The sequence below is a fragment of the Crocuta crocuta genome, unplaced genomic scaffold (genome assembly GCF_008692635.1).
Source record: "Crocuta crocuta isolate KB4526 unplaced genomic scaffold, BGI_CrCroc_1.0 scaffold89, whole genome shotgun sequence".
Taxonomy (NCBI): Eukaryota; Metazoa; Chordata; class Mammalia; order Carnivora; family Hyaenidae; genus Crocuta; species Crocuta crocuta.
The window spans coordinates 800,832-823,138 of NW_027551559.1; the positions used below are offsets into that span (position 1 = coordinate 800,832).

The 22,307-nt window shown below is 39.0% G+C and overlaps 1 protein-coding gene across 1 annotated transcript in view; it reads left to right on the forward strand.

The window, feature by feature from the left end:
• The window catches only part of DNAH5 (dynein axonemal heavy chain 5), a 252,750-nt gene that overhangs the window by 162,427 nt on the left and 68,016 nt on the right, over window positions 1-22,307 (forward strand). The window contains 8 exon segments of the mRNA XM_077749426.1: window positions 1,141-1,263; window positions 1,454-1,667; window positions 2,941-3,164; window positions 5,912-6,110; window positions 8,703-8,875; window positions 12,272-12,402; window positions 16,470-16,623; window positions 17,979-18,246. Of these exon segments, the coding sequence (XP_077605552.1) occupies window positions 1,141-1,263; window positions 1,454-1,667; window positions 2,941-3,164; window positions 5,912-6,110; window positions 8,703-8,875; window positions 12,272-12,402; window positions 16,470-16,623; window positions 17,979-18,246 (1,486 nt within the window).

Genomic DNA, 22,307 nt, shown 5'->3' on the forward strand with positions numbered 1-22,307 from the left:
TTCCAAGCAGGCTCCACACTGTTAGCCCAGAGTCCATCGCAGGGCTTGATCTCACTAACCATGAGATATTGACCTGAGCCAAAAGCAAGAGTCAAATGCTTAACCAACTGAGCCACTGAGGTGCCCCTACGTTATCTTTAACACAACTTAAAATCATGGATCAGTAGGTTGCTACAGTGGTAGGTGTGGAATGAGGCCTTTTAAGACTGAGTTTCTAGAGCATGAATGAAGTGTTTTCTGTTTTCTTTGTGGTGCTAGCTCTGGTACTCAGTGCATACGTTTTCCAAACCACATGGTACTACCACTGAAATGATCATATTGTAATCAAGAGTCTGGGTCCCTCCCCATATTTCCCTTACTTCTCCCAATACTCCTTTCATCAGGTTTTTTTTAAATTTTAATTGAAGAATAGTTGACATATAACATTACATTAGTTTAATCGTTTTAGTGTGTTTGTTCATATTGCTAGGAAAAGTCTTTATGTTGTTTGTTTGTTTTTTAAATAGAGCACAGTGTAGTTAGTCTTCTTTACCACCTAAGCTCAGAATGGAGAAATGAGAGAGACACAAGTGGGCGTGGTTTGATATTTTGTTTCATGGGATAAAAGGTGATTCACTGCAATTGCAACTGTCCCTAAGCCTTGAATCTGGATGGTGTCCAATACAGAAGCCCGTGGGCAGCCTTCTCAATAGAGCGAGAACAGCCTTCAGGTTCGGGCAGACTGTGTGGCTCAGAGCACAGACCTAGGAAGCTTCTTGGACAGTTGCCCTGTTTACTTTTATCCCTGATTTACAGGGAGGCTTTTAGAAGGGCTAAATTCTTTGAATAATGGGGCTGGGGAATATAGTGTTATCAGTATAAGAACAATAAGACAAAAATCTGTAGGAATAGACTAAAGAGTCTCAAAATGTACAGTAATTAGAATTTCATGTACTCCAAAATTAAGGCAGATTTTTGAAGGTGAATATTATGCAAGATACTTAAGGCACTTCATGCCCTGGTTTCCAGAATTAAGGAGAACTTTAGGGGGTGTTTGTGAGCAATTCCTGTCCATTCAAATGTTCCTAGATTTTAAAAATCATTTACCATATCTTAGGGGATATTTTCACAAGCCTTTCTGTTGGCTTTCTTGTTTTGCAGAGGACAATAGAGAGCTATGTGGATAAACGCATGGGTACAACATATGGCCCTCCTGCAGGAAAGAAGATGACTGTTTTTATTGATGATGTGAATATGCCAGTAATCAATGAGTGGGGAGATCAGGTATATTGATCCTATTGCACACTTTATGTCAACTCAACATTGATTTACTCTTTGATGAGTAAATATTTTTCTACTTTTTCAATATGCAATTCCTGAATTCCAATAAAGTCCATTATTGGGAAACACTCAAGGCATTAGCTTCTGGGATGTAAAGGAGTGACCTTTAAATTCTGAACGTTGTCTTTCTTAGGTTACTAATGAGATCGTACGACAGCTGATGGAACAGAATGGATTTTATAACCTGGAAAAGCCTGGGGAGTTTACCAGCATTGTGGACATCCAATTCCTGGCAGCCATGATCCATCCTGGGGGTGGACGCAATGATATCCCCCAAAGACTCAAGAGGCAGTTCTCTATATTCAACTGCACGTTGCCTTCTGATGCTTCCATGGACAAGATCTTTGGTAAAATGGTGTCAGTGGGCCTTGGGGAGGGAAGAATATGTGCTTGCATTTAAATGAGAAAATATCACCCGGAGGTCAATACAGAAGGGGCATTGGGTGGCTCTTTAGTATTTTTTACCCTATACTCTCAAGTAGTGTTTATATTAGGATTTTTTTTAAATATAAAGGATTATTATATATATGTACTGAATTGGGTGCTGAGGTAGATCTTTTCTACCTTTGTTTTTCTTAACGTGACTGTTGCTAGCTTCTTAAACAAGGAGGCTAAACATTAAATGAACATGGAGGTGATGAGATTGTTTCCTCATGGATATACCTAGTTGAGGTCTGATTGATAGACCACTATGCCAAAAGTTTATGTAGCTGAGACTTTAACCAAGCCACATAATGATTTTGGCCAAAGCAATAATTTTGCCTATAGCAAAGATTAGTCAGAGTCTGATCTTCAGAGTAATTTACAGGATTGTAATAAGTTACTGATTGATTAAACATGTAGTATTTCAGAAATAATATCTTTGAAGAAACACAAGCCCAGGAGATAACTATGATTGTTGAACTGAGTAATGAAAAGAGTTTATAGTTGATTTTGTAGTTTATTTTTGCAGAGAAAGAGTGTAAAGTTATGTACGCATCATGTTAGGTATTGACTTACCATTCTGAAACAGCTGCTGAGAGAATGCATTAGGATTCCTAATTACTTTCTGGCAGACTAGAATGTCATCTCAGCACCCTGGGCTAGTGGAGTTTGGCCATATCTGCCTTCAAACGTGGCAGTGGGCAAAAGTGATATGTGAATTGTCTAAACCTGGAAAAAGTACAATGGACCAGAAAAAAAATGACTGTAATCAATTGTAATTATTCTTTTTTGCCTAGAAAGTTTTACATATAAAGTAAATTAAAATATTTTGTAATGCTTGGAAAGGCAATGGTAGAATGGAGAAATCTTAAGGGTCCCTGGCACCTCCCTTTTTCTTATCTCTATAAAGCACATTTATATATTTAACCTCATCCACTTAATAATATTGAATTCATTCACCTAGACTTTTCATTAGTATTTCTTAACTAACTGTTCAGTATTTGGTTGCTAACTTCCTTGAACCTATATCTATTTTTTAGATTAAAAAAAAGAGAGCTTAATATAGATGTATCTGATATGTGGTCATCTGTTAAACCGTGTATAATAGTTGTGCAAACACTATAGTATAATGTTTTTCATTGTAATTTCACTGACTTGAACCATCAGTCAGAATGTTATGACTTTTTCTTCTTTCAGGTGTGATTGGAATAGGCTACTATTGTAGTCAGAGAGGCTTTTCAGAAGGCGTGAGAGATTCAGTGATGAAATTGGTCCCCTTGACACGTCGACTGTGGCAGATGACCAAGATGAAAATGCTCCCTACCCCTGCAAAGTTCCATTATGTGTTTAACCTTCGAGATCTTTCTAGGATCTGGCAAGGAATGCTGAACGTCACCTCAGAGGTTGTCAAGGAACCAGATGTAAGTGACGTGTATGAGGGTAAAATAAATGGCATTGTTATTTATTCTATTCTGTAATCTGTTATTCATAATATAATGTTTAGTGGAATGATGAAATATTTTAGGATGTTTTAGCATGTATTTTTTTTTTCCGCTGCTTTTCAACTAACATAAATAAGGGAAAAGTATGTCAGGAAATTTCTTTTAAAAAATTCCAATTATTTGGGGGCACCTGGGTGGCTTAGTCGGTTAAGCGTCCAACTTTCGCTTAGGTCATGATCTCGCGGTTCGTGGGTTCGGGCCCCGCGTCGGGCTCTGTGCTGACTGCCAGCTCAGAGCCTGGAGCCTGTTTCAGTCTGTGACTCCCTCTCTCTCTGACCCTCCCCTGCTCATGCTGTCTCTTTCTCTCCTAGAAATAAAAAAAAAAAAAAAATTCCAATTAAATTTATGTTTAAGGAAATAATATACACAGTTATTTTCTAATGAATGGAATAAAAGAAACAACTGAACTTATCTTCCCATTATAAGATATTTTTCTTATACTAAATAATGGAAAGAATCAGTATTGATCTTATTATGTAATAGTCTTCATATTTTAAACTTGACATTTTAGCTTTAAAGAAGTAATTATCTTTATAAACACTCAAAATTGAAGAGACCATTTTGTTGTTAATCATCCATGATCTTTCCTTTCCATGTAACTAGATGAACTAAAAGAATTATGTATATTGGTTGGTATAATTAAGAAGAGGCAGAAAAGTAGAAAGTCCATTTGGCTGAGAAATGAGCATTTATATACACATTTGAATATAACAGTTCCTAGCATTAGAAGAATTCTCTTCAAACTAGAAACATTATGGAAAAATATAGTGTCTTTTCCCCCCAGAGCACGGCCTGTGTGCTCAGGCTAAGGTAATGTTGGCTTCTTTTTCAGCTTTTTATGCAATGGAGAAGGTATTTAAGCAAGTGGGTTTTAGGGATTTGTCCACATCAATACATAGGAACAGGTGAGATATCAAACAAATCACCACTAGGCATACTGAGTAGTGACTCTAAAAAAAAAAACCCAACCTTGCCCCAGATGCTCATGAAGTAGGTGACAGCACAGCTGACTCCAGAGACATTTTGGGGAAAACTCTCCCTCCTTGTTACAGAGAACAGAGGGCCATTTTAGCAGCAGGGAACATTTTATCTAGATTCTTCCCCCTCAAAGTCATTGACAAATTAATGGCCGTGCGGAATATAGTTCCCCAATGTTATTTTTTGAGTAGCCAGTTTTTGATGCTTACATGAAGTCATCATAAATATTTCCAGCAACTGATGTTATCGTGGCCTTCTGTCTTAATTAACTGAATCATTGAATATATTTTACTAAATTCATTTTATATTTTGGTAATCAATTATAACCAATAGCATTTTATCATTAGTAATATAATAGCTTAAAACCCCCCTAACCTGCAAAATGTTAGCAAGCTCAGAAATTTCCACCAGTCTTTCATATCAAATGGGCTTGCTATAGAAACAAGTGTATCGAGCAATTAATATCCTCAACTTCTAATGAACTTTGCACCTTCAAGTTGCACCTTGAACTATGTAGACTCGATGATTACTTTGTTCAGAAAATCCAGGTTTTTGCTACAAATTCATTTCACATCGTGTTAAGTAAATATACCCTTCTAATAGTTACATATGTGAAAATTGTTTATACATTTTATTTTCTGGTCTGGCCACCTGAATGTAGGTGTCTTATTCAAACAGACTAATTTATAACAGGTTTAAGGCTTTTACATAGGATATTACCTTGTTGGTTAATCAGAATCATTTTAGTGATTTGTCTAGGGATGTTTTCATTTTCATGTAAAGACTGAAAATGAATAAACACTTCCCTCTATTTGATATACTTGAATCAGACCAACTTGAAATGAAATATTTGTTTTTTAAGTTTATTTTTTGACAGAGAGAGAAAGAGAGAGTGTGTGTGCAGGTTGGGGAGGTGCAGAAAGAGAGGGGAACAGAGTATTCAAAGAGGACTCTGCTCTGACAGCAAAGAGTCTGATGTGGGGCTTGAATTCACAAACCATGAGATCAAGATCATGACCTGAGCCAAAGTCAGATGCTTAACTGACGGAGCCTACTAGGCGCCCTGAAATGAAGTATGTTTTAACATTAAGTTTTTATTTTTTTAAAAAAATCTTTTTTTTAAAAAATATTTTTATTTATTTCTAGGAGAGAGAGAGAGAGAGAGAGACAGCGTGAGCAGGGGAGGGTCAGAGAGAGAGGGAGACACAGACTCTGAAACAGGCTCCAGGCTCTGAGCCGGCAGTCAGCACAGAGCCCGACGTGGGGCTCGAACCCACGAACTGCGAGATCATGACCTAAGCGAAAGTCGGACGCTTAACCGACTAAGCCACCCAGGCTCCCCTAAAAAAATCTTTTTAATGTTTATTTTTGAGAGAGACAGACAGAGCCTGGGTGGAGGAGGAGCAGAGAAAGAGAGAGAGAGAGAGAGAGAGACCCAGAGTCCAAAACAGGCTCCAGCCTCTGAGCTATCAGCACAGAGCCCTATGCGGGGCTTGAACTTATGGACTGTGAGATCAAGACCTGAGCTGAAGTTGGATGCTTAACCAACTGAGCCACGCAGGCTTAACCTTAAGTTTTTCAAATGTAGCATCTTAGATTGGGAAGGATGGTGCTTCCTTTTTTGACAAATTGATTCCCAACTATGGTAAATAGGAACAAATAACACGTTTTAATTCTGTTTTCAACAGGATCTGTTAAGGTTGTGGAAGCATGAGTGTAAACGTGTGATAGCTGATCGTTTCACGGTTTCCGGTGATGTGACCTGGTTTGATAAGGCTCTAGTAAGTTTGGTGGAGGAGGAGTTTGGTGAAGAGAAAAATCCCTTGGTGGCCTGTGGATCTGATGCTTATTTTGTGGATTTCCTCAGGGATGCACCGGAAGCTACAGGTAAACTATTGATGCAGAATTTGAAATTCCACAAAGGGGTACCTGAAGACAGAAGGTTCAGGTTAAGGATGCTGCATTTCTGGCTAGGAATCTTTACTGAAACAAGCCTGGGACATAGTAGCTGCTCAATAAATATAGAATGAGTGGATACTGATAGAGCTCAAAGATTACCTATTTTTTATGCATATCAATCTTGCATATAAAGTAGATTTGGGAGGCAAGATAGGATAGAAGAAAGTACCCAGGACTTGTAGCTGTCACACAGTGGTAGGTTTGAGGAAGGGATCTACCAAACATTAACTGGATGACTCTCTGGACTTGAACCTCATTCTTCTCACTTATGAAAGTGGAAATATTGATCTATGCATCATGGGGCACTGCAGGGAATAAATGAAATGTTATCTGTAGAGTGGCTTGGCAGTCTGCCGAATGGAAGGTAGAAGAAACCTTGGTTTATGAATATAATTAATTCTGGAAACTGCTTGTAATCCACAGCACTTGTAGATCAAAGTGAATTTCAAGAACCATTGGCTCGGTTGTTATCATGTGATATTTGGTGACATATACTACTCATATTGCAAGATATCGCTCATTTATTAAGATAAAATTTATTAGAAATCTTTGCTCGTCTTGCAGAACACTTGCAAAACAAGTGACTCACAATTCACGGTTTTACTGTAATTGTTATTTGGGTCATCCTGAGTGTTGAAATTAGAAAAACCTCAAATACCTGGGAAACCATTGAATATAATTGGAAAGAGATGGGCAATATGGCCATAAGCTTTCATAGTTATGGTTCTGTGAAAAATTGAGATATATATATATTACTTATCTTCATATGGAAAGTAGTACTCCAATTACGTTTTTCCTTAAGAAATAACTGAGTGTAAATAGAATATTTTTCTTTCATTTAATTACCTTTTTTTAAAAAATACTGAAGATGAATTTCAAGTTAATTTTCATATTTAAACACATGCTATTTATATCTTCTAAATGGTTGAAAATGACCAGGCAGCCCCTTTCCAGATTTGATAAGGATGTGTATGGTCTATCAAAAGTTCTCGAGTGACAGTTGCAAAAGACAGTTTACTGTTAGCTATGCAAGTTGGAAGGATCCTTCCACAGAAAGAAGCTGACACATTTTATTTTAAATCAGGTCACACACGTACAAAAATCTTGTAAGGGTAAGAGCATTTAAAATTAGAATTTATGTATCTCATTTGCTCTAATTCAGAAGGGTAAATAATGAAAATTTATGTATTTTATTTCCTCTAATTCAGGAGGCTAAATAATTAGATTATGGTTTCCAAGGAGCAAAGCACAACTGGGGCATTTTTGCTGGGCGGGTGTGTGGGAGGCAAACACATAACCTTTGTTGACTTCAAAGCACTTTGTTTCTCAAAGCTTGAGTTGAACATTTATAAAAAGTGAAGTGACTATTGAAATTTAATTGGTGGGGGCTTTGCAAATAAGCCAATCTTCATGATTATGTCAAATCAATTTTCTTGCTTTGTCACAAAAAGGTTAATATTCTATTATATTAGGACAAGGTCAATCGACAATAATTATGTACTATTAGATTTGGAAGATCCACTCAGTCTTCTAGTACCCAGTTGTTACTGGCTCATTCAACTCACATGTCACTCTTTTTCCTGTTATTAATGTTAACTGATGGTGAACTTCCAGATGCCAAATGTAGCTTTCCTTTGGCATTATGCTTTATACTCAAAGATGGAAAAGTATTAAGCTGGTATATATGTGTTTCTAATTTTTTAAAAAGCATATGGATTTTAATAATCTTTTCCCAGTGACATAATTCAATATGTTTGTTTAGGAAATCATTATTCTGTTTTCTCTCAACCCTCTACCTCCATTCCCTAAAATTCATTCTATCTTCACCACTGACCTCAAATTCCTGAGTCATAAGAATTTCCTGTGCAAATGCAACAACCTTTTCCTTTTCATCTTATTAAAAATTTCTTGGGGCACCTGGGTTGCTCAGTTGGTTAAGCATCTGACTTTGGCTCAGGTCATGATCTCACGGTTCGTGGGTTCGAGCCCCGCGTCGGGCTCTGTGCTGCCTGGAGCCTCCTTCAGATTCTGTATCTCCCTTTCTCTCTGACCCTCCCCTGCTCACGCTCTCTCTCTCTCTCTCCCTCTCTCTCTCAGAAATAAAAACATTAAAAAACATTAAAAGTTTATTTTAAGTCTTCACCTCTCTTGCTGATTTTGACATTAAATCTCTACTTTTTTGACCTTCATTTTGACCATCAAGCGAATATCCCTGGAAAGTTCATTGAAATGCCAATATTCAATTATGGATTCAAATTAAATTCAATATATATCACATTATTTGAAATTGGCCTTTTCTAGACAGAAAAGAACCAAGATTGCATATGTTCACAGAAATTCCAGTGCTTTTACTATTGTTTGTACTTTTTCTTTTCTAAAAATATATACTGTGGCATTTGGATGAAAATCAGTATTATTCGGTGTAAATTGTAGAACTATGAGTGTATTAATTTAGGTTGAAGGAAGTAGTAAAGTCTGGCAATTTGAAGAAACAATTGATTTTTCTCCCTAATTCCCTAGGTGAAACATCTGAGGAGGCTGATGCTGAAATGCCCAAAATTTATGAGCCAATTGAATCTTTTCATCACCTAAAGGAGCGTTTGAATATGTTCCTGCAGCTGTATAATGAGAGCGTCCGTGGCACTGGCATGGATTTGGTGTTCTTCGATGATGCCATGGTTCACTTGGTCAAGGTCAGCGGCCACACTCACTAACACCTCCCCAAAGTGATGGACGCGTGGCTTCACACCAGAATTTTTTCCCTCCTCTTTCATTTTCATCTCCTAAGAGACTATTCAGTTTAAAAATAAACTCAATGCTATAGTCCAATTTAATTTCTAAACTGAATGCAACATGTCACACCTATAGGCTGAAAATCAGCCTGAAAATCAGAGCATGTCTACTTCCAATGTGTGATATAATTTTATTCAGTGTTGCTATACAGCTTCCAGCTCAGTGTTTTTGCCACATAGAATGAATGTGGTTGACATCTGAGTTCAAAGCACAGGCAAGAAGTCTGCTTATTTGTTGCATTATGCAAAGGAGAGCTGTAAAACATAGTGCATAAGCTTTGAAGACTTTATGCTTAGTGAAATAAGCCTGTCACAAAAGGGCAAATATTGGATGATTCCACTTGTCTGAGGTACCTAGTACAGTCAGATTCATAGAGACAAGAAAGTAGAATGGTGATTGCCAGGGGCATAGGGATAGGGAGTGTGGGCAGTGTTTAGTGGCACAGAGTTCCATTTTTGCAAGATGGAAAGAGTTTTGGAGATGGCTGTTTGTGATGGTTGTACGACCATGCCATTGAACTATACACTTAATGGCCAAGATGGTAAATTTTATGTCATATATATTTTACCACAGTTAGAAATGATAATTAGGAAATAGTGCCTCAACAATTGGCTTTGAGCTGGGTGAAAATTCTGCTAGAATGAAATTTACCAGGAAAGTACATTTTCTTTCTACTTTGTCATAGGGGTCATTGAGTATCTCTTCATAGGATATGCTTTCAAAGATTGGAAGCAAAATATTATTTACTTGATAATTTATGTGACCTAATTTATCTGTGATGGATGATAATGCCATTTTGTTTGTTTCTTTATTCATTTATTTAGAGTGCGAGCAAGTATGCAAGTGGGGAAAGGGCAGAAAGAGAGCAATTGAGAATCTTAAGCAGGCTTCATGCTCAGCAAGGAGCCCCGTGGAGGGCTTGATCTCACAACCCTGAGATCATGACCTGAGCCCAAATCAAGAGTCGGCTGCTTAACCAACTGAGCCACCCAGGTGCCCCAAGATAACTCAATTTTAAATCTGTTGCTGATATTCTCACTTTGTTCATGTCAATTTCTTTCTCAGACTATATCCCTTCAGTTAGAAAAAGGACAGCTCGAGGCTGTCTTCCATTGCTTAGGTTTAGTCATGAGGAGCAATCTTATAATTAGAAATTGTCTCCTCTTATAGTTTCTGACTCTAGAGTTCATCTAGTCGACCTTCCCTCTGAATGTAGAAGATAGTGGGGAAGGCTTGGGAATGTCAGGGAGAGGGAGGAAGACAGAGAGGCTGGTCTGGGTTGGGTTTCCCCACAAGAAGGCATTTAGCTTGGACACTTAGACTTCTCAGAATCTGAGACATATGTACCAAATTATGAGCACAGACGTTCTTCCAAATATAAATAATAGGGGGAGCCTGGGTGGCTCAGTCGATTAAGTGTCTGACTTCGGCTCAGGTCATGATCTCACAGTTCGTGGGTTTGAGCCCCACATCAGGCTCTGTGCTGACAGCTAGCTCAGAGCCTGGAGCCTACTTCAGATTCTGTATCTCCCTCTCTCTCTGACCCTCCCCTGTTCATGCTCGCTCGCTCTCTCTCTCAGAAATAAATAAAACATTTTAAAAAATCATGGCAGTGTATCATATTTAATGATTAAAAGGAAGAAGAAAAAAAAGAAAATAAATAATACCAAAGGCAACTTCATAACTAACATCTCTTGGAGACAAAATCTGATTGGGCTAGGATTTCATAATGGCTCAGATTGAAATGAGACTATTGTTTAAAAAAAAAATAAGACTATTGTTATCCTTGTGCTTAATTAAGTTCTCTAGAATGGTCTCATTTCCGTGTTTCAACCGGAGTATGAGCAATGAGCATTCCTTCACTTCACAAAGTGGGCACATGACATTTGAGGCACAGGTGACTCAGCACAGGGTCTTTGACTGTTTGCTTCAGTTTCTCTCTCAGTCTCTTGTGTCTGCTCTGGAATTGGCTGAAGAATTCCTGACTGGAATTTTTGAGCTAAGATGCTACATTCCTCACAGTCTCCTAGGCCAACTCTCTTCTACTTTCTTGTTTCCCTATGAACAGTACTTCCAAACTGTCATGTGGATATGACCCTTGAAATATGTGACCTAGTTATAAGAAGTGATGGAAGCTACAAGACAGAATTAAGATGAAAATTATAGCAAAACAGGATGTGGTATGGACCAGGCAGATTTCTTAGTTCCTTTCTTCATTAAACTAATGATTTTCTGGGGCTCAGTTGGTTAAGCCTCCAACTCTTGATTTTGGCTCAGGTCATGATCTCAGGGTCAGGAGATCAAGCCCTGCATCAGGCTCCATGCTAGGGCCTGCTTAAGATTCTCTCTCTCCCCTACCACATTCCCTCTTTCTCTAAATAAAATAAAATAAAAATAAAATAAAATAAAATAAGTTAACTATTTTATTTCAAAACAGAGCGTATTTCTGTGACAGCTCTTCTGTCTCTTTGGTTAAGATTCAAACCATGGCGTGTGTGGTTTTTCATGGTCTAGCCCCTGCTTAGCACTCTAGCCTGTGCCATATTTTGGAAATTTTCTTCAATTCAGTTTAAACTCTCTGCCATTTTTCAAATGTGGAGGATATTCTAATCAACTCTTCTGTCATCCAAGGATATACATTGTCTTGAAATTTCAGTCTCTTTCCTCTCTCTCAGAAATGAATAAAAAAATTTAAAAAATTTTTTAAAAAGGGGCGCCTGGGTGGCTCAGTCGGTTAAGCGTCTGACTTCGGCTCAGGTCATGATCACACGGTTTGTGGGTTCGAGCCCCGTGTCAGGCTCTGTGCTGACAGCCAGCTCAGAGCCTGGAGCCTGTTTCAGATTCTGTATCTCCCTCTCTCTCTGACCCTCCCCTGCTCACTCTCTCTCTCTCTCTCTCTCTCTCTCTCTCAGAAATAAATAAAAAACAGTAAAAAATTTAAAAAAAAAGAAATTTCAGTCTCTTTCTTGTCCCACGGCATTAGGCTGGGAGAATAAAAGGAAACCTCCAAGTTTCCTTTCCTTCTTTCCTTTAAAACCCAGAGCAGGCCAGAGAGGGGGCCTTAGCTGACGTCTCTGTACTGGTCTCCTCTTGTTTCCCAAAGGCACCCCCAACACACACTGTGTCTAGTACTTTTCAAACCCCATTCTATTTCAGAAATGCTCTCCTTCAGCCAGTCAGCATCTCTCTCCATTCCGATTCTGAGACACATATGGCTTTCCTATTGCATAAATAGGAAAAGATGGGATATTTACACGTTGAACACTGATCTGTGTCTTTTCTATTCCACCTTCCAGATCTCACGTGTCATTGGTACGCCCCGGGGAAATGCCCTCCTGGTGGGGGTGGGCGGATCAGGAAAGCAGAGCCTGACAAGGTTGGCTTCATTCATTGCTGGCTATACTTCCTTCCAGATCACTCTGACAAGGTAACAGGCTTTCACTTTAATTAACCTGAAATGGATTTTGATAGCAGGTTCTCAGAGGCCAGTTGAATTTAAGAATGCATTTTTTCTTATACATAAGGAGTCATAATTGTTTTCCTTTTTAAATGTTGACTTATCATTGTCCTCTTTCAACCTTTGTTATAGATATGAAATTTTCACATTAATAATTTGCTTTTGAAATATATCAGCCTCTCAGTGTTGTGAAGAGCTTGTGCATGCCATGAGTGTCCTGTGTATTCCTTTCGGTGTATTTCCAAAGAAACTTATTCCTACTAAATATTCATTCAGATTTCAAGCATGTTATTAACTAGAAAAGTAGATGAAAATTTTGTATTGATTCACTGTTGATACATTTAAAAATATTTGTTGAACACCAACTATGCATCAGGCACAGGTCAGGTGCTAGGGAGCACATGGTAACACGGCCAGCCTGGCCCATGTCATCACAAAGCTTACAGCAGTCAAGGGGTCAGACAGCTGAGCAGTTCATCCAGTAAGGTGTCATCTGTAGGGGGCACCTGGGTGGCTCAGTCGGTTAAGCGTCTGACTTCAGCTTAGGTCATGATCTCACAGCTAGTTGGTTTGAGCCCCATGTCAGGCTCTGTGCTGACAGCTCAGAGCCTGGAGCCTGCTTTGGATTTTGTGTCTCCCTCTCTCTCTGCCCCTCTCATGTTTGCTTGCATGCTCTCTCTCTTTCTCTCTCTCAAAAATAAATAAACATTAGAAAAATTTTTTTAAAGGTGTCATACGTAAGTGCTATCTATGAGAAGGGAAATAAGTGCAGGCCAGCTCCTATTAAAACATGAAGGAGGGACTCCTAACCTAGTTTAGGGGATGGTCAGAAAAGGCTTTCTGGGAAGGCCTGAGTATGAATAGGATTTATCTCAGAGAAGAAGAATGGTAAAGAATGTTCCAGGCAAAAAAGATCAGCACATGTGAAGTCACACTGAGGCCCTGGAAGAAGTAAAATATGGGTGGGTGTGCAGCATAAGACAGCAAGTGGGAAAGGAATAGAAATGGAGGCCTTTGAAGATATGATAATGAATTTAGACTTCATCCTAGAGCAACAGGAAACCAATAGTGAGTTACTGCTAGGGAGGGCCTGTGGGTTTGTATGTATAGAAAATGGATGGAAAGGGCTAAACAGGAATAGTCATAAGACTATCCCAGGGATTTAGGCAAGAGATGATGGGTCTTGAATGGTGGTAGTAAGAATGGAGAAAAAAGGACAGACTTGAGATCACTGGAAAGTTGAACAGGTGAACTTGGTCCATCCTAGGTCTGGCTTGGGAAGATGATGCATACACTGACACATACACTCCTCAAGATAGGGAACCCCAGGAGGATTATTCTTGGACATATGTGTGCAGGGCAGGCAGAACCAGGAAGTGAAGAGTCGGCATGAAGAGAAAAGGGCGATTCAGAGGGGCTGAATGGAATTTCCGGATTAATCAAGAGAAGCAGGAGGCCAGTTTGGGAAGTTTAGTTGGGCTGAAAATGATCAGAGGTTAACCTGCAGGTGTGGGCACAGGAAGTCTTGCCTGTTGGGCGTTGCTCTAGAGCTTTGCCCTACTGGGCCCTCCTGCACCCCTCATCTGTCTTACTGATGGAGGCCAATAGATACCTGCTCGGACAAAGATCAAAAATGATTAAAAACTGGGCTTAAGGTCCAGCTATTCATGTGTTGTTACACTTTTCATTTGGTTCAAATTATGTGCTGCTTCTTGGAGAAGAAATCTAAAAGATTGCTTTTTTTTATTAAGTACTAGGACAGAGAGAAATAATTCTAATTGCCACGTGTAGAATTGTTCTAGTTTGGATAAAAGCAGAGTTTGAGAAAAGATATCCTATACAGGAAAAAGACTGGGCTCTGAGAGTTTTTTAAAAAATGTTTTTTAGTTATTTATCTTGAGAGACAGAGAATGTGAGGGGAGGGGCAGAGACAAGATAGAGAATCCTAAGCAGGCCCCACTCTGTCAGCGCAGAGGCTGATGGCAGGGCTTGATCTCATCGATCTTGAGATCATGAACTGAGTCAAAATCAAGAGTCAGATGCTTAACTGAATGAGCCACCCAGGCGCCCCTGGACTCTGAGATTTTTGTTCCCAACATTTATTTAAAACCTTACAGTTTTCAAAGCACTTTTATATGCACAAGCTAATTTGGTCCTTAAAAGAACTTTATGGGCTAGCAGGGCATATAATATTAGCCTATCTTATAATGGAGACTCTATCACTTGTGGGAAATCCCAGATCTACCTGGGAATTAACCACAGTATTTCAGGTTTCTGGTCTGGCTTGACTTTCACTGTGCCGCAGTGCCTCAGGAAAAAATGTCTTGTACCTCCTCTCTCTGTGATAAATTAGTTCCTCTGCATGTGCTTTGTTACTGATGGAAAGGAGGGCCAAGGTCTCCTAGCCCTCCCTCAGCCTTCAAGAGGCCATCTTACTGCCTACACCTCTGCATAGCTATGTGGCCACGAGTCAGGAAGCAAGAAGCCCACATTCCAGAAGCACAGACATTTGTAAGAGGGCTCAGGTCATAATTTGAGGCAGTGGACCCTTGATCCAGCAGACTGGGCTGGAAGTTTTCTCAAGTCAGGAGAAGCTGCGATGAGTTATTTTCTTTTCTCTCTGTCAACCTCTTTAATGGGGGACTGCATCTTTGAAATTCTTTTTTAATCTCTCAGATCTCACTTCCCCAGACATTTTCTTAAAATATTGATGCATGGTTGTGGGATTTCTGGTTCTAGGGTTTAGGGTTTAGATGATCAAAAAGCACAGAGCATAGAAGTTAAATATTTAGTAGCTTAAAAAAATCAGAAGGCCATTTGCTCTTGGGCTCTGAACTCTGAGTTTATTTAATGACAAAAAATTTCACATAATAATTTCGTAAGTCTGAATCTCTTGGATTGAAATATCTTTATTTTTACTTTTCATGGTAATGGGCTTCTCTGTATTGGGACATCTCTAATATTTCATGATTGCAGTCCAACTTCCACTAAAGGATTGCTTTTCATGGTGAAAGAGTGTGATATTTAGAGTGTGATATTTCATGTTTCCAGCCATTTTCCTACAGTGTCCTGATTGCTTAGGAAACTCTTTTATGTGGGATCCAAAGATGTGTTGGAGGATGAGAAGGCATCATTCTTTATTAAGATTTTATTTTTAAGTAATTTCTACACCTAACGTAGGGCTCAAATTTACATCCCCAAGATCAAGAGTCGCATGCTCTTCCAATGGAATCAGCCAGGCACCCCAGAGAGCACCATTGGTAATAGGGCATCTCCCTCACCCTAAAGAATTAGACTTGAAATTATTTAATTTAGATTAATTTGTGAGATATCCTTAAAATTGCAATTGGGTGCTTAGCAAACATTCCAATGTAACTTTTGTTTTAGCATTACCAACAAATAGTTTCAAAATGAAATATATACAGGTTCAGATGACATTTCGCCGTGGTAAAAATGATATTTTGGTTTCAGGCTGACTTTTCACTCTAGGTGTTTATTTTGTGTCACAAAAAGCTATAATATTTCAAGAAATGTGGAGTTCAAAAAGTAGTTTCAGATTTGCAGGTAAAGATAATGTTATTTGACTTGATGTTAACTAGACTTATCGTGGTGATCTTTTTACAATATGTGTGAATATGGAAATATTACGTTGTGCACCTGAAACTAACATAGCATTATATGTCAATTATGCCTCAAGAAAAAAAAATAGTTCTTAACTTTAGTGAGTAAGGAAATACTCAAAATTTTAACAAGATGTTGCACTTCAATTACTCCCAAAGGAATAGCGATTCAGAACTGAAAGAAACTTTTAAAACATCAGTTTCATCCTTGTAAGTAAATACAATGACCCAGTAACATTCACATTCAATAAAATCTTGTCTGATGGAACAGTATCAGCATTTCTTTTTATTAACATAATGCACAAAAGCATTTCTTTTTATGCCATATAAGGTCAGATGGCATAAAGCATTGTCATAAGGATCTTTCCTTCCCATTAAAGTAGTTTAGCTGGTGACACAATGACAATATTTCCTTAGGTCCTACAGCACATCAAATCTAGTGGAAGACTTGAAGATTTTGTATAGAACAGCTGGGCAGCAAGGTGAAGGGGTCACTTTCATCTTCACGGACAATGAGATTAAGGAGGAGTCATTTCTGGAATATATGAACAACGTTTTATCATCGGGTGAGGTAGGAGCCCATTTACCTTCATACATTTTGACTCCTCAGATTCCCTCCAACTTTAGAGGTCTCGCATCCTTCCGTTATGGTTTTTGAATGAGTGCTATTATTGGGAATTAGGAGATAAGCAAGAAGAACTGCTTTTTCTGTTGGGTTCAGAGAATAAAACTGAGCTGATTGGATTTTCGATGTGTCCATTTACCCCCTCAAAAGGCTATGACTTTGCAGTTAATAATAGAATCGTTTGTGTATTTTAAAACGTGGGGTATCTTATCTTGAGGACTTGGTTATTTATTTTTTTAAAGGATATGCAAAAGCTTTTTATTTTGCTGTAGTACTAATAGTTTATTTTTGCTTTTGTTTCCCTTCCCTGAGAAAACACATCTAAAACAATGTTACTAAGGCCAATGTCACAGACCACTTCCTATGTTTTCTTCTAGGAGTTTAATGGTTTCATGTCTTATATTTAGGTCCTTAAGCCATTTTCATTTCATTTCATTATATTTAATTTAATTTAATTTAATTTAATTTTATTTATTTATATTTAGAGAGACAGAGAAAGAGACAACATGCAGGCAGAAAGAGGGAGAAAGAATCCCAAGCAGGCTCCAGGCTCTCAGCACAGAGCCTGATGCAGGGCTTGATCTCACAAACTGAGATTATGACCTGAGCTAAAATCAAGAGCTGGACACTCAACCGACTGAGCCACCTAGGCTCCCCATTACCAGACTGTTTTGATTATTATAGCTTTATAGTATATTTTGAAATCTGGGATTGTGATACATCCAACTTTGTTCTTTTCCAAAGTTGGCTTTGGCTATTTGGGGTCTTTTGTGGTTCCATACAAATATTAGATTATTTGTTCTAGTTTTGCAGAAAATACTATTGGTATTCTGATAAAGATTGCAATGAATCTGTAGATTGCTTTGGGAAATATGGACATTAATAATATTAATTCTTTTAATCAATTAGCATGGGAGCATACTCAGTCAGTTGAGCATCTGACTCTTGATTTCGGCTCAGCTCACGATCTCACGGGTTCATGGGATGGAACCCCGTGTCAAGCTCTGTGCTGACAATGTGGAGCCCGCTTGGAATTCTCTCTCTCCTTCTTGCCTCCCCCCACCCATCCCTGCTCACATGCGTGTGTGCTCTCTCTCTCTCAAAATAAATAAATAAACATTTTAAAAAGTCTATAAGCATGGAATGTCTTTCCATTTGTGTCATGAGGACTTTGGTTAATTTTCTAAAGGTGAGTTTTAGGACACAAAAGGAAGAAAGATATCATATGTATTGAGCTATAGATTTTGATACGTTTTCATATGCCTGTACTGTACATTTGAATGTTTGCATTTCTTTTGAAGGTCTCCAACCTATTTGCTCGTGATGAAATTGATGAAATAAATAGTGATCTTGTACCAGTCATGAAAAAAGAATACCCCAGGCGCCCTCCTACCAATGAGAACCTGCATGACTACTTCATGAGTCGGGTCCGACAGAACCTTCACATTGTGCTCTGCTTTTCACCTGTGGGGGAGAAATTTCGAAATCGAGCTTTGAAGTTCCCTGCCCTTATTTCAGGATGCACCATTGACTGGTTCAGCCGATGGCCTAAAGATGCCTTAGTTGCTGGTTAGTGTGGTGGACATTTTGGTCAGTTTTTGGTTAACATGTGTGAGTGTGTGTCTGTGTGTGTGTGTGTGTGTGTGTGTGTGTGTGTATTTATTTATGTTCTGTTCTGTTTCCTCTCTCTGTACGGGATTGAGCCCAAAGTCACTTTGTCCAATATTTAAGGATTTTTGCAAGCTGGTGCTCTTTCATAGTAGGTGGCAAATTTTTCCCAGAGTGTGGTTATCAGACAGTGATCATCAGTCTCTACTCCCTTGGATTCATTTCCAGTGATTCTAGTCTTTTCAGGGACGCTTACAGGCTTGGTCTCAGTTGGACCCCCAGGGATGTTCAGGGTGTCCCAGGAAGGCACTGACATTTTAACTGCTTCGATAGCATTTGTGTTCTTTTCAAAGCGGGTTGGCCACCCTCAGAGTAGTTGAAGCCAAATGTCTCTTGGACATTTTGTTCTCATGACTGCAGTCCGGGAAACCAAAGAAGAGAACATTATCCAGCAATCCTCTGATGGTTCCTGTCCTTGAAAGGAATGTTAGCTAGAGGGTTCTATGACTTGGTTCCTTGCTGCTTCCACTTCTGTGGAAGAGACATCAGGAGAGAAGATGTCAGAGATCATTTAGTTCATGTTTTTTCAGCTTTGGGTGAGAAATTATTTGTGGATATTTTAAATGACAGGATGTTTAGGCCTCACCCTTGACCTGTTGTGTCAGAACCTTGGGGGTGCCCTGTCTCAGTGCAGTGGTTTTCAAACTTTCTGTCTGGTTATGTTTTAAAAATAGTTAAGAAGAGTCCTGTTTCCCAGAAATACCTTGCTGGTAGCCTTGATAGACAAAAGCGAGGTGAGGGACGTGAGGAAGGTTCTGGAGCCTGCCTTCTCAGCCCTAGCCCACATCTGTGCCATGCCCACATCTGGCTCTCCGGTTCTGTGGTGCCCAGTGTGCGAACATCTCCTGTCCTTTATAGATGGAGACACTGAGGCCACAGAAGCGGAGGGAATTGTCAGAGATGTGGGAGGCATTAGGGTCTGTACTGGGGCTAGAACCCAGGTTTTATAGATTTATGTATATTCCTAACAAATTCTTATCCACCAGGGACATTTTGTTCTCCACAAACTGCTGTTGACAATAATGTTTTTCCAATGTGGCTTTCAAACACAGAAGAGTTTAACATCTTCGAAGTACACGTGTACATTTTCCTCTTTTGTCTTCTACGGTTTGAGAAAAGGCCAGTGATTTAAAATTTTAAGTCCTCTTAAAATGTAAACACGACTAAGGGAAAAGCTTTAAAATTCCTCAAAGTAGGATATAAATGCAGAGCACACAATGACAGAATTTAAGAGCTATATTAAATTTAACTATGAAACATGATAATTAGTATACAAGTACTTTGTAGAGTAACATGTAAGGTATTATTATGAACAATAAAATAACAATTTCATGTGACAAACATTGTGATATACATAATTAAGATTATTTAATTTAAATATGGAGCCCTTCCTGCTAGGTCTATATTTCAATCATCTCTTCTATTACAAGACAAAGGCCTCACTGATCTTTCCTTTGTTAGTTTCTCACACATCCACCCCTTTCTTTTAAATCTCATTGTATTAACCCAAGTCAGGATTGATTACATGAGGGTCAGGGAAACTTACATTTCTGTGTAGTTGTTTCCTAGTTAGTGTCCTGATTTTCTATGGGTGTGTCTCCTTGTTTGTTTATGGAGAATGTATTTATTGAACTCCATGCTGTGTATAGAGCTGGGTACAGTAGACGGTAAGGTGGGCTTGTTGCTTCAGTCCGAATCCTCTCCCCAGGCAAGCTCATCCTCAGCTTCCTGGGTGATATGTCCCATCAACCTCTCTTTCTAGTCTAGTCCATTCTCTGGCTTGAAATCCGTGCACTTGGCTGCCTGCTTGATACATTCTCATGGGGGGGTTCACAGACCGCTACTCCACTGTGTCTGTGACTGAATTGCCTCTCCTCTGGTCCCTTCCCCAGGAAGTCCCACCATCGTCCACCAACTATGCAATCAGAGAGCTTTGGCTTTGTCTTGATCATCCCAGCCTCCTTCAGCTCTCAAGTCTGCTCCATTGCCAAGTCACTTTGACTTTTATCTGTTTTTAAAAGTTTATTTATTTATTTGTGGCGAGAGGGTCAGAGACAAAAAGAGGGAGTGGGAGAATCCCAAGGAGGCTCCACACTGCAGCTCATAGCGTGACACAGGGTTCAATCTCATGAGCAGAGCCGAAATCAAGAGTCAGACACTTAACCAACTGAGCCACCCAGGTACCCTGTGTTGACTTTATTTTTTAAACATTGGGAGACTGTTTCTAGCGCTTTCCCTCTCACAGATGTCCGAGGCCAAGCTGTCACTGTCGCTCACCTGGAAAACACAAATTGCTTTCTTATGACCTCTCCTCTCTCAGCTGTCTGCCGTCTATCCCACAATGCTGACAGAGAATGAGGAAAACACAAACCCAACCACACAACTTTCTACTTAGAACCTCGCATCACCTCCCCATGCTCTTGGGGGAAAAGGCCATGTTATCTAGCCTGGCCTCCCAGGCTGGGAAGTGACCCTGCCCACCCCAACCCCACCCCCATCTTCTCTTGAGGTCTCTTTTTCTTCCTATTCTGTTCTTGATCCTTGAACAGGCTGCTTTTTCTTCCCACATGACACTCTCCTCCTCCATCCTACTGAACCCCTCCTCCTTTTGTCTGGATGGTGCTGGGTCAGTCAAAGATCCCTTCCTAAGGTGAACAATCCTAATTCCCTTTCTCTCCACAAAGCCTGTTCCCATACTATCACTTCATAGCACTCTGTGCTTCCTTCCTGGGACTAACCATAGTCTGCTGTTTATATAGTTAGGTGTGTGTTTATTTGATTAATGCTGATCTGTCCCACTAGACTAAAAACTCCATGAGGTCAAGGATTATCTATCTTTTATTCACAATCATGGCAGCAACCAGTGTCTGATGGTTACAGTGTTGAAGGAATGAGTCAGTCTGTCAAAGTTCATTTACTTACCCAACCCAAACCTTCCCTCTCTTCTTCTCCCCAGATATACCTCTTTTGTTTGTTCTCTGAATGTGCTTTGATCGGTCTTATCTTCCATGCATTGTCCCCATTGGATCAAGAATATTCTCTTTTGTCTCCTCTGTTTATCTAAGTTTCAGAGCATAGTCAGAACTCATCACATCCTTCACTCTTGTTTTGTTCACTAAGGAATATTTCGTTTCCCGCCATCTCATCTTAGATCTCCTATATCTATAGCATGCAGACTTTATATCATGTACCTGGGTATTGAAATCTTCTTAAACCTTTGATAACCTATAATTTTTTGTGGTTATGTCTCCAGTCTAGTCTGGTAAGTGTTTACTGTGCTACTCACAGTAGTGGATAAAATAATTATAAGACATAGCTCCTTTATTTAATAAATACAAAATCTTGTTGGGAAAACCAACATCTGCACACCTAATATTAACCTTCCTTATGTTAATTTGAAAGAATTCCATATGTGGGTATTGCAAATGCTTAATATCTTTAGGAACTTAAGTGTTGTTTATTCTTTTTAGAAAATTAGCAATGAGGTTTCTAGAAACAGCCTTATTTAAGTTGTCTTCAAGATGCTGGTTCTAAGTTAAATTATTATCTTCAGCCACATCAGTAAGGAAATGTATAATTACATTTGTGTTGGTATATTTCATTTAGATTATACTAAATATTTCCCATAAAATATAAAATTACTGTATATTTTTATCATTAATTAATATTAATACTTTATTCTTTAAGATACATTTTATTTTTGCTTCTTAAACCAGTTTATTGAGGTATGAGTGATATACAAAGAGCTGTACATAATAAAATATGCACCTTGACATATTTCAAGGTAAAACACATCCATGGGACTATCATAGTAATTCGTGCTATAGATATACCCATCACCTCCAGAAGTCTTCTTCTGATTTCTTTAGTTGTTCTCATGATGACGGTGATGATGAGGATGATATGGTGATTTTGTGATAAAAACACAACATAAGATCCCTTCCAGTTATTTTTAAGTATAC